This window comes from Cydia splendana, chromosome 15, assembly GCF_910591565.1.
Source record: "Cydia splendana chromosome 15, ilCydSple1.2, whole genome shotgun sequence".
Lineage (NCBI taxonomy): Eukaryota > Metazoa > Arthropoda > Insecta > Lepidoptera > Tortricidae > Cydia > Cydia splendana.
Genome location: NC_085974.1, coordinates 10,878,254 through 10,891,285, shown reverse-complemented (window position 1 = coordinate 10,891,285; position 13,032 = coordinate 10,878,254). Strand labels below are relative to the sequence as shown.

Below are 13,032 nucleotides of genomic sequence, written 5' to 3'. Positions count from 1 at the left end.
CTTGACGTCGATTTCTGGGACACCCTGTATATATGCCTTTAAGATTTGAGGAGTTCCCTCAATTCCTCATGGATCCCATCATCAGAACTGGGTTTTGACAAAAACGGGACCAATCTGTATGCATGTACCTACATACAATAAAAAAAAAGAATTTTCAAAATCGGTCCAGTAATGACGGAGATATGGAGTAACAAACATAAAAAAAAAACGAATTAAACATACAACCGAAACCGAATTGATAATGATAACCTCCTCCTTTTGAGATTTGGAAGTCGGTTAAAAAACAAAATGAGACCATCAAGTACTGATTGATGGTAGGTAGGTACCTAAAATTATTAGAAATGTTTGTGTACTGTACTTGGATACTTAGAGACAAAATTACCTGCAACACACTGCGAAATTAACTAATTAAACTATTTGATAAGTTACCTATAATTTCCATAAGTACTCGTAGTTAATGAAAACAAACCATAATCGACTCTCATTACAGAATGTATCATTACACCATTATGTTTGATACACTTATCGGTAATTTTGCAATTTTGCAAACCTTACCAGTTGTAAAATATCATGGCATTTTGAAATTAGCCTCAGACATTTGAAGTCTTTTCAATAATGGTTAAACGTAAAACGAATATCGGAGATCTGTATTTGAGCAGGGCCAAATTTGTAATGTCCTTTTTAGGGGTTTGGATGCCCCTACCAAACGAGTCTATTATGCATAAATGCTATAGGTTTTTCATGCTGTCCTTGCAATATTGTTTCCTTGTATTTCAAATGATATATATATGTCAAGTACTGGGAGACCTCGAGGAAATCTCTGAATCGTCTTTCCTGCTCCTCACCCATGCTAGTCTGTGTTTCAAGATCACCGTGTTTCACGTTAATATAGAATCGTTCAGGGAACTCCTGGCTCAGATGAACTCTGAAATTTTATTGCCTCAAACTGAGGGGCACGATAAGTAAGTCGACTTCGTATTAAACAGATTAACTAAACTATTTCTTATTAGTTACCGTTACTCAAGTTGGCAGACAGTAGAAATATGCTTAATAGATACTGATAGCAGTAGGTATTATATTAAATTTTGCTGGACTATGGGTATAGTGATTTTAAAGCAGAAAGATGTTTTAGAGACTACCCGCACTTATTTTGATACTCGGATTGTCAACGGCCCGTAGTTGAAGGTAGAGTAGATGTAAATAGGTGTATAATGTATAATCATATCACCTTAAATATACCAACCTGTTCCTGAATATATCACTACTGCCTGATGTCAAATGTGAATTATGATGGACAAATATGATAACTTTCATAGGCAAAAGTACCAGTGTCTTAACTGTAACGATTGTCCTTCAGGATCTTGAAGCTGCAGGCTTCGAGGATCAAGAGACTGCTGTTAGCATTTATGGTCAGTTCTCAGACTACCATTAGCCTGTTCGCTCTTAGTTCGCTGTTCGATGATGCTAATAGAAATTTTCCGTTTAAACTGTGGTAAGTATAGTTATAGACATTTTTACTTGAAATCCAAAAGAGTCCCGGAAATCGTAAAAAATCCGATTGCCCCCGCGCTTAGGATCTTTTTTTTAATATTTAGTTTTACTTAGGGGAGGTAGGGGACCATATTGGGCAGGTCGGGAGGCTCGCTCCCTTGTTAAATCAGGACGATTTACAAGGGGGTGCCTGAGCCTCCCGACTGCCCAATGGTCCCCTATACCTCCCATATTCCATGTAGAATATGATCCATTTCGGATACTTAATCGTTGATTATTCTTCACACTTCCTCCTCCCTGAATTCTAAAATCAATCTGGTTTCTAAAAACAGGATGCCGGTCAGTCCAGAACCCTCGCCGCAGTACGAGCTCGGCTTTTTGTTCCAATTCGTGACCCTCTCCATGAGCGCGTTCATGTACTTCGGTGTGGACAGTGTTTGTCTGTCCATGGTCATCTTTGGGTGCGCGGAGATTGACATTATTAAAGAGAAGATTATGAACGTAAGCCAATTATCTATGCTACAGGATTGAACATCCTGAAATGTGCAACCGCGCACAAATTTTGACTGTAAGCCGTACAGAAATTTTAGATGAGAAAATTAATTTCCTTGAATCTTTAGTTTTTAATCTGGAACATTGTCTAATTCATAAATGTTAAAATAAAATTGAGTAGGTATTTAAGTAAAGGTCTAGAATAATGAAAACATTTTCCAGGTTAAGCCAATAGCGGAAAGACGCGTTAATCGGTCCGTTACCGCCAATAACATTTTGGACGAGCACTACAAAGTTCTGATTGAGTGTGTGGCGCATCATCAAGCCATAGTCAAGTAAGCAGTTCCGTTAGAAGCAAAATTAGGCGTGGAAGGTGGTAGAAAAGCCCGACCGCAAAATTTCGAACCGACTTTATACCGCGATGAAATGTACAATACTCGTAGTTTCCCATATAAGTGATGATAAGTCCAAATTTGATAGTCTGCCACGGCGGAACTTGCCGAAAGTACAAAAAAGAAGGCCACTTCCGGTGTGAATAGGGGGACATTAAACCCATTTGATACCGAAATAATAGTTACGCAGAAAAGCGAAATCTGTCAGTATATTTTTTGCAATAAGTACTTGGCAGACGATCTCAAAGGTGACCATCGGGACCGCTATATTAACTCATCTAATACCACCATGAAACCAATTCCAGTCGGTAGGTATGTACCCTCATTGCAGGAATATATAACTGCCGTATTCGAACTTCAAGATATTCACAAGAGACGACACGTACTAGATCCATTCTAGATACGTTATAGTTTAGATATCAACTAGTTCTCTTTTGCAGCGCAAATCGGGCAAACAATATCACTTTTACGTTAGATAGAGTAAGATATATATTAGATGTGAATTGGATCTCTAAGTCATATCCTGTGGAAATCGTTCAAGAGTATCTCCAGAATCGCGTAAATGTCAAATTTGACAGGTTAGATCTTAAACATATCGTTATCGTATCTTGGTGATGTCTAAAAGATATCTAATAGATGTCTATTTCAAAATCCGAATCGGGCCCTAAGTCTGCCAAGGCTTTTCCTGCCGAAACACTTGACAGACGAGATTATGTAAGCAAATTGGCCAGTCACCATCGGTTACCCTAAATTAACCCATCTGATACCACCATGAAACCAATTCCAGTCGGTAGGTGTGAATCCTCATTTCAGGATTACGAGTAAGCCACTGTATTCCCGCTCTCTCAATTTCGTCCTTGGTAATAAACAACACCGTGTTTGTTTTCAGTTGCTTCGATTATCTTTATTACTGTACGTGTTATTAAGGTGTTTGTTTTTCAGGTTCATCAAGCAGGTGGAAGACACGTACCATTTGTACTTGCTCTTTCAACTCAGCGTAGGCGTCGGGTTGATCTGCATGTCAGCTTTACGCCTACTAGTGGTATGCTCTATGCTCATCATTGTCTCATCATCATCTTATTCGCGTTATCCCGGCATTTTGACACAGCTTATGGGAGCTTCTTGACAACTAATCCCAAGAACTGACGCAGGCACTAGTTTCTACGAAAGCGACTGTCATCTGACCTTCCAACCCAGAGGGGAAACTAGGCCTTATTAGGATTAGTCCGGTTTCCTCGTCACGATGCTTTCTTTCTCCGAAAAACGACTGGTATAAATATCAAATGATTGTAAAGTATAATTTCGTACAGTCACCTGCAATAATATGTTACTCTTCGAAGGCCGCAAAAATATGTGACACGCTCTTATAGCTCTACAAATAAAATAGTGTCAGATATTTTTGCGGCCTTCGAAGAGTAACATATTATTGCAGGTGACTGTACATACTTAAGTTCCGAAAAACTCATTGGTTTGAACCCGCGACCTCCAGATTGAAAGTCGCACTCTCTTACCGCTAGACCACCAGCGCTCTATCGCTTTGTCTATTTCTAATAACAAGCAAAAAGTTTGAAATCGTAACTCGACTGAGAGTTTTTTTTTAAACAGCTATTGGAGCCTCTTTAAATTAATGGGGTTTCGTTTGTATGTATAGGTGGACTGGAAGAGTGTCGAGTTTATGTCAGTGGTGATGTACCTGCTGGTGATGGTCAGCCAGCTCTTCGTCTATTGCTGGACCGGCCACGAACTCACCGCTACTGTACGTGTACCTACACCCGATACAGGATTAACCTTGTCGAAACACATTTGGTTAAATGAGTTTGAGTTAGAATGAAATGGCAAAATCGCATGGCAAAAGCACTCGCAGATCATCCGGTTCGAAGGACCAGTACCAGAAACATTATAATTTCACCTGTTAAGTTAAGGCTAAGACTGTTTCCGTTGCTATCAATGCTTTTTATTTGTAGGTAATGATCGAATGCGTTCAAAATCATTTTTATGATATAATGATTCTGCACAACACCCATAACACGTTACTCATTCGCTTACACCAAAATGTTAGAATTGTATGACAGGTAAATACAATAAGGTAAACATACGCCAATATACCTAAGATAACCTGCAATTGAGGAGAGTCTTTTCAACAGGTCTTATTTCTCTATGAACACTAAATATACAAAAATAAGTCCGTTTGAAAAGACACTCGTCAATTGTTCTTTCCCTCCACCTACCTTCGAAATACCTTATATACTGTTATGGACAGAGTTCGGAGCTTCACACGGTGGTGTACGAATGCTGCTGGTACGAGCAGGACGTCCGCTTTAAGCGCGCGCTGCTCATCACGATGCTGCGCGTGGGCCGGCCGCTGGAGTTCCGCGCCGGCCGCTACGTCACGCTGTCCAGACAGACCTTCGTTGCGGTATCTATACTGCTTGATGCTTATGCTTTCCTGGTACAAAGGTAGACTTTAATATTAAGGACAATAGATGACTGACCACTGTAATTTTCTGGCTGATGACGCATATTCATAAAGAGCATTTACCTAATCTTATATTTGGCATTTTTGGCAATGGCGCATCTAGTAACGTGCACATTTGCGAAAGTGTTGCTAAAACTGTACGCGTGAACTTTGCAGCGCGCGTGCAGTGCGGGTAGCGACGCGTTAGAAAACCGCTTGAATCTGTCCGCACACTAAATTCGATTTAACGACCAAGGCTTAAAGTTGAAAATCCTACAACGCTTGATAAAAAGCGCCACCGCCATCGTGTAAATAAAAACACATGTATTTGATGTATTGTGCCGTGATACCTTAAGGTAAACGTCCTAGTGCTCGGCACGCTAATGCCCAATAGATGACACCCTCCTGTCACCTGTATTGACAATGACTTAAGTAAAAATGTCATTAAGTATTCTCATTGTAACTACTGGGACAGTAACGAGTACTCAGACTTTTTGGTCGCACCTTGGAACATTGATTCGCATGGCATGGCCTTAATAGAAACTTACTCATTACGGTTACCTCTGGTACCTCTTTCAAGTAGGTACCAGATTTAGTTCGTTTAACTTATTTATTTATTTTGTTCCAGATTCTACGCATGTCCTATTCGTATTTTGCTGTATTACAGCAAGCTAGCAGTCGAAACCAAGTTGTAGAATTTGAAAATTAGACTAGATTTCAAACTCAAGCTATTCGTACCTACATTAACATTAGATTTTATTAAAACATTTGCTATGATTATCAGCTACTCATATACTTATATGGTTATAAATATTAACTGCTTCTTAAATACATTAATTATTTAGTGGCCTGATTAAGTTTTTTTTTAATCAAACTCGTAATTTGTTAATCGCATAGTAATTTACATACACAAAATATTTTGGTTTATTTATGGATACCAATTTAACCTGGCTCCATAACCTGTCATGGCGCTTATAAAAAAATCAACCCAGTACAAGTAAAACTCAGGAGCTGAAATTTTAATCTGGGGAATTTGGGCTATCAGCAATAAATGAATTCATAAAACACCCTATAGTTCTTCAACCCGTATAAAACTGCCACAAAACCAATCACCTCAACCCCACATCACTCCACATGGCCGTGAGCACGGTAGACAATGTAACTCTCTTCCTAAACCGTCCCTGTAACATCCTCTTATACCTCGGAATATGGCTTAAACCTGCAAACTATTTAATTATTTTATTTTTTTATTTAATTAATAAATCTTACAGCTATCATAACAGTTTCCCAATGCGATAGTGTAGGCAGGCTATTATTAGGTATATACTATAAGTATAAGTACTATAACTAAGCTAAGAATAACACAACACAAACAATGTAACCTTTACAAATTCACTTTCAGAACAGTTAAATACGTCAGTTCGATTGGCAACTTGGTTAAATGTGCGCAGGGCTCTCGTCCAAGGGGCCGTGCGCATCAATCCGGTGCGCGCGTGCGGCTCAACCAGTAGAGGCGGTCTGCGCCTCCGCCACACGTACCGTGGCGGCGCATAAACACCTATCGTCTCTAGTAACTCTGGGTTACTGATTTTTCCTCGCACTAGCTTAAATATATAAGAGGCTAGTGCCAATTCCCTTCTAACCTCTAGCTGGTCATATCCCACCATTCCGAGCACAAACAGGGTTGGATACATTCTAGGATAGAAGGGATACACTCCATACAACTTTAGGTACAAGAACCTGATGAATTTATTTTGGATTCGTTCTAGCATAAACTTGTATAACATACTACGCCTTATAAGTCGCCTATGCCATTATAGTCATGTTCAGTGTTCACCCAATATTCCTTTTATTCTTTGAGTTTATATACATAGCTTTAGCCTGGGGAGACATGGACGCGGTCACAGAAGCTTCGTTTCTGCTGTTCACGCAGGCGTCCGTGTGCTGTAAAGTTACAAAGTTTATGATAAATAAGAATAACTTGGTTTTTCTCTTGAGCCTCATGGAAGAGGAGCTATTTCAGGCGCAAAACCAGAGACATGTAAAATAAGATGTTTCCACTCATTCTTCACATTGTAGAATATGTTTCACTCTCAACTTCACGGGCTTAAATTCAAAGTTCTTATCAATATTTTACATAATCTTTAATAGAAAAAACCGACGTCTCAAAATAGTTTAAGATGCCATATAATTCATATAAATTATTGGCTGGTATTTAACTGATCCCCAATATTGTAATCCACTTCGTCACCTTTTTCTGGTAGAATAAGTATTTCATTTCTGTAAGAGTCACAGTTCTAACCTAACCTTATCCACTTTTCTAGTAGCATCTCGTTTCTCTAAGGGTCGCAGTTCTATCCTAACCTAACCCACAAAATCGAAATCGCCAAACTATGCGTCGTTGAATTGTTCTGTTCTGATCATCATCAGCAGTTCCACCCATGGTCTAATAAAACATGGTCTTCTATTCCCAGAGTGACACAGGCCTACGTCACAATAACATGGCCGCTATATATAGCGCTATCGCATATTATCATATAGCGCTGTCGCATGATGACGTAGGCTTGTGTCAGTTAGGTGACCTAGAAAAGACAGGAATAAAGTACCAGGCGGAGTATATTATTATACCATGAGTTCCACCTCATCAAATGCGACAGATTTTAATGAAAATGCTTGATTTTCTGATGAAAATACAAAAATCTCTATACGCATGCCTTAAAGATTTGAGGAGTTCCCTCGATTCCTCATGGATCCAATCATCAGAACTCGAGCTTGACAAAAATGTGGCTTAAAAACTTGCTTAACAAACATAACGAAGAGGATAAATCGCCAAACGTGAACTATGCGTCGTTGAAGGGTTCCGTTCTTATCATCGTCAGCAGTTCCACTTTATCAAATGTCACTTTTTTTAATGTATATATATGCTTGATTTGTTGATAAAAACACAAAAATCACTATATGTATGCCTTTAAGATTTGAGGAGTTCCCTCGATTCCTCATGGATCCCATCATCAGAACTGGATTTTGACAAAAACGGGACCAATCTGTATGTATATTATAATCAAAAATAATAATTTTCAATATCGTTCCAACAATGTGTTCTGAGTGGGGCAAATACAACAATATTTGTATGTGTGACGCATAGAGTGCATGCCACCTTTCTCTTTGTTATGAAGGTTGCCGTATGATACGAGACTGTATTTCTAAAAAGTGCTTGCTTTTAAAATATTAACCCGGGGGCCGATTCTGATTTAACAGCGCATATCAAAGCCGTAACAAATTGCTACATCAGAATCGGCCTGACTGTACGTAATAGGTTTTACTATTTCGCACGTAACGTGACTGAGTGGAATCTGCAGGCCTATTTATGGATCGCTTAATCTACGTGATAAAATAACTGTCACTTTTTAACTCCGCGGGATAGACAGTGAAGGACACCGTTTTATCACGCTGTCACGTAGACAAAAACGACCATCATATCCGTACTGAAGGATTAGAGATTCAAATGTCGTATAAAGTTTTCTATGTAAATTCGTCCGAGTTTTATAAGTATTGTCATCGAAAACATTTTTTCATCGTGGCTAAAATGCCTTTTTGCCACTAACTATGTGGTTTAGTCTAGAAGTCAATATTATTTTCAAAGAATAATACAGAACACACACGGGAAAAAATGGTAGGATCCTTTAATTACGACCATAATACGGATTAAGTAGAAAGGTACCTACCTATATTCTTATAACAATTAATTTTCATTTATATTTATTGACGCTTTATTTCTTAACATATAAATATGTCATAAATGGTTGCATTTAGGACGATTCAATAAAATACTTTAAAACAATACTCAAAACATTATAGAGTAACACTTGAGAGCTGTACTAAACCTGTTTCAATATTTAAATAAGGTATTTGTATTGTTTTAATGGTATTGTCAAGTTTCGCTAGCTTTCGGTATTGTATTGAATTATTTGTACTGTGTAGGACTGTAGGTATGTGCTTTAAAGATATGTCAAGAATTAGATCATGTGGAATCATTGTTTCATTTGTCTGTTACGCTGATTAATCTCCGAGTACTATAAATATATATATACTATATATATTTATTTTCCACACGTCCTAATTTCCTAATCCATAGTTTAGCCAACATCATGCTTTTTGAGAAGCTAATAGTACGTACCTAATGTTACCTATTAAATGATGTATTTTGTTCAGGGCAATGATTGTTTAATTTTTTAATGAATGTTGCTAATGATGTTGTGGTGTTGTTGTTGTTACTTTAATAACCACTACATAATTTTCTCTAAAGGTTTTCCTTAAGGTAAAAGATGTGTATATTGTGTAATACATTTATTTCACTTGATACCATATTTAAAGCAACTGTCTCAGCTGAGTGGATATTTACAGTCATGTCAGACATAAGCGGCTTAGGGTACTGTTAAAGACACGTAACACATTATAAATGCCAAAGGGCATAAATATTCATCCTTTCAACACTCATGAGTCTTTTCGGCTTAATAAAAGCAGTGTAGCGCCCTGGAAAATACTTTTAGCGACGCTACATATTGTTTTAAATACATACTTACAATTGTTTTAGTAAGGGGCTATGTAAGAGAGCTTGTTTTGAAATATTCGAGAGCTAGCCATAATTTTTACATCAATGATGAATCCATTACCTGAATTAAAGAGAATAAGTATATTAAATTAATACTGTCTCGAAAGTTATCACATCACATTTTTACCTCGCAGGCTTCGCCTCCCATAAGGTAAACGTACTGGTGCTCGACGCGGTCCCAGTACATGTCATCTTGAAACTTAAGTCATTGTCAATAGAGGTGACAGCAAGGTGTCATCTATTGGGCACTAGCATGTCGAGCACTAGTACGTTTACCTTACCATACGCTATACACCTGTATAGGTATATATACTATAACTTAAAACATAATAGTAAATGCGCAATAAGCCTCACATGACCAAAGCGTGGATAGATATCTACAATCGTATTTCTAAAATGCGTGTTCTTAAACTACTCAGAAAATTAAATAATGAGATATTTGACATTACAAGGTACTGATTAGTCGAATAAATAAAATGTTAAACTACAGTGAAACCTGCAAAAAATATTCGGAGCGAGGAATTCAGCGCCAAAGCCAAATGGATGCGTCAAAACGAGAGCTCGACACCGTTACATGCCGCCTGCGCGGCCTGCGCCTGACGCGCACAGCGCGGGGTAAGTAACACTGCCTGCCGCCTTGCATCCGCCGCGCCGGCTCGCTAATTCAATTAACACGAACCGAAACTATCGATTCCAATTAAATATCACGATCAAAAACAAGGTGTAAATGAATCATCGCTCCGGCCTTTCAGCACATATATCACTGCACTATATACGTATTTAAATGCACCTTAATTATATTCGAACTTTCTAATGAGGCGTTTTACTCTAGACTGTTCTTAGTAATCTCTAGACAATAAATTAGCATTACAATCGATATCACAATTGCATGCTCGCGAGCGCATCGGCGCTCACGGCGTGCGCAGACAGCTGTCCATTGTTAACGACGCGACCGTTGCACGCCAAACGGTCAGTCCTTATCACGCAACAGTTCTGACTTAGCACTCTTTTCATTGCCATTAAGTGATTTTGGATTGTCCTTTTGCTTATACGCTTTGTCGAGTTTCGCGGAGGGCGGGTCGTCCTCAGGGGGTGTTGCAGTCTTTATCGACAGGGGAACAGGTGGCGCGTCGGGGTTGTCTTTACTTTCGGCACGATAAAACTCGTTCAACCACCGCTCGGAGTTGTACGAGGGTCCTTCTCCGCCTAGCTCAGCCGGCAGTATGTCGAGCGGCAGCGCGTCGTGCAACGTCGATAAATTATTGCCGTGCAGCACGATGCGCTCACGCGTTTTCGCTCTCAGATAGGGTTTTATGACGGCGAGCGCCGTCTCCACGTACCAAGGTTGACCGATGAAATGTATGCTCTTGAACCTCACCGGCATACAATCTTGAAGACCGTCGATCATAAGTTTCATCACTTTGGCTTGTAAACTACACGATTGCTTAAACGTAAATTCGGTCCAATCCACAATTATTACGTATCCGTTGGCTTGATTTTGCACGTCTTGAAGGGTACGTTCGAGGGTGAGGAGGAGCGCCCGGTAGACGGCCATGAGAGGGCAGGCTTGCGGGGTCCAGTTGGAGGCGAACATGAGGAGCACGGCGCGGCCGCGCCGGTCGCGCTGGGCCAGCACGCCGGGCAGCCCGTCGGCGAGGGCACGCAACACGCCGCCGTCCGCCGGCGCCCACAGCTCGGGGTGCTCGCGTCGGTACTGGTGATACCGCACAAGCAACTCGAAACTTTGTTGCACATCGTGTTTCCGCGCGTACAGAAACCGGCGCAGGAAGGCGTCGTCCTGGCAGCGGCTCTTGTCACGTAGGGCTAAGTTAAGACTTGAATCTACGGCTTCTTTGAGGCCGTCGAGGGCCCGCTGTTTGTCGCCATCGGTGAGCCGCTTGCGGGACACGCCGCACAGCAGCTCGTTCTGCACCTGGTGGAGCCTCCAGTCGTACTCGACGTACTCGTTCATGGTGAGTCATGCGCTCGCGTGGCGTTGTCGCGCGCCGCCAGGGGCTCGGGGCCGACTGCTCTGCGCCCGCGCCGCGCGCCGCGCCGCCGCACTCCGTTCATTAAACCAACCGTATAGTGCTGCCTTCACACTCGACCGCTACTAAACTGGCTGACTCGCTTTACGATATCGTAACTATCGTAAATGTAATGATTTCCTGGTTCTTAACGATAACCGGTTTGAAATGTTATGACAAAAAAATTAAACTTGTCTTCGCCTAATTAGACTCTTATTGGTTTGGGTTCATTTTAAAGCCAAGCTATACTCAAAATAACACCTAATTAAAAATAACTTAACTTAATCATTAATTGCTTAATTTTATTAATAAATATTACTAATAATGTTATCAGTTAACAAAACTCCGTATTTTGCAGTACTTAATTAAATACTAGGTAAATCCAAATTCTAGTGCAGATGGCAGTGTTGGCGCGGTTTAAACAGAGCATAACTTGCCCATGCAGAGCGAGTTATAAATAAAAGAAAAACTGAAGGTTGGCGGTATACCGGTCAATTGGCTGGCTGGTTTCTGCGATGACGTAGCCCGGCGTGTGAAAGAGATGCACGTCTACAAGCAAGAGAGAGATAACATCTTTGTAACCTTTATATCTATGAAACCTTATACGTTACGTACAAACGATGGTCGAAAATCGTTTCACGCCCGTGCTTTGTTCGCGATATCGAATGCCTCACTAATAACTGCTCGGTAACATTTTGTTACTTTGGGGCTTCTGCTATCTATGGGCGAATTACTCACCGATTGGTCACCTACTTGTATATCGCTTTAATTTTTTTAGAGCTCTACCAACCATTATCGATTACTCACCGTGATAATACCTACTGATACTGATACCCCATAACACATTATCATTTCTGCTTTGGGAACATAACAATAGATAGTTACTGAACGCATTGAATGTGTTCATATTTGTTACTGTGATTGAGTATCTATAGGTAATATATGTAGAAACGTACTTTATTACTTGTGGAAAAGACATCAACGCCGTGCTTCAGTGTTTAAAAACTTCTACGTAATACGTAGCCATAACTTTTCTGTTGATGTGTAATAATAATGAAATTGCACAATAAAAGTACCTATAGTTCGTTTTTTTAGCATTACAAATAAGGTAAACAATCTTGATGTGTCTTTTAATTGAAAAACACATTTTAAAAATAAGTTACGGCAAATATGTAACAATTATGAATCTAATACGATCATTTATATTCTTCTGCTTTCATAAGTAATAGTTTTTGATTTTTAAAAAGCGTTTTTCAATTAAAAGACATGTCAAAATCGCTTACGTTCTTTCAAGTTCTTTCTAATGCTAAAAAAAACGAACTATACCTATCCGTAAATAACTTAATGACTAAATGCATGCATTGTCTGTCCTCCAACTATTGGTCTGAAATCGAATTATCTTAATAAGACATAAATCATGAAAATAAAATTGCCAATAAAATACCAAAACAATAAAAAAAAAATTGATTAATTCTTAACAAAGGAAACCTAGTTTTAGCATAACAATTAAAATATAATCGTGATATTCGTGATGTTGGATGGGCGGCTATAATTTTTGATAAG

General features: G+C 39.5%; 2 protein-coding genes across 2 annotated transcripts; one reads left to right on the top strand and one right to left on the bottom strand.

Moving 5' to 3' along the window:
• Window positions 1-582: 582 nt before the first annotated feature.
• Window positions 583-5,563, top strand: LOC134797264 (odorant receptor Or1-like). Its single transcript, XM_063769486.1, has 8 exons — window positions 583-962; window positions 1,358-1,492; window positions 1,824-1,992; window positions 2,206-2,318; window positions 3,318-3,417; window positions 4,027-4,131; window positions 4,636-4,791; window positions 5,459-5,563. The coding sequence occupies exons 1-8, from the start codon at window positions 616-618 to the stop codon at window positions 5,537-5,539; spliced, it is 1,206 nt and encodes a 401-aa protein (XP_063625556.1). The 5' UTR covers window positions 583-615; the 3' UTR covers window positions 5,540-5,563.
• A 3,599-nt stretch (window positions 5,564-9,162) lies between these two features.
• LOC134797621 (clavesin-2-like) lies at window positions 9,163-11,490 on the bottom strand. The gene is made up of 2 exons (XM_063769936.1): window positions 9,738-11,490; window positions 9,163-9,602 (listed from the first exon to the last, which is right to left on the bottom strand). Exon 1 carries the CDS (start codon window positions 11,412-11,414, stop codon window positions 10,413-10,415), a length of 1,002 nt encoding a protein of 333 aa, XP_063626006.1. The 5' UTR covers window positions 11,415-11,490; the 3' UTR covers window positions 9,163-9,602; window positions 9,738-10,412.
• Between the last annotated feature and the right edge of the window lie 1,542 nt (window positions 11,491-13,032).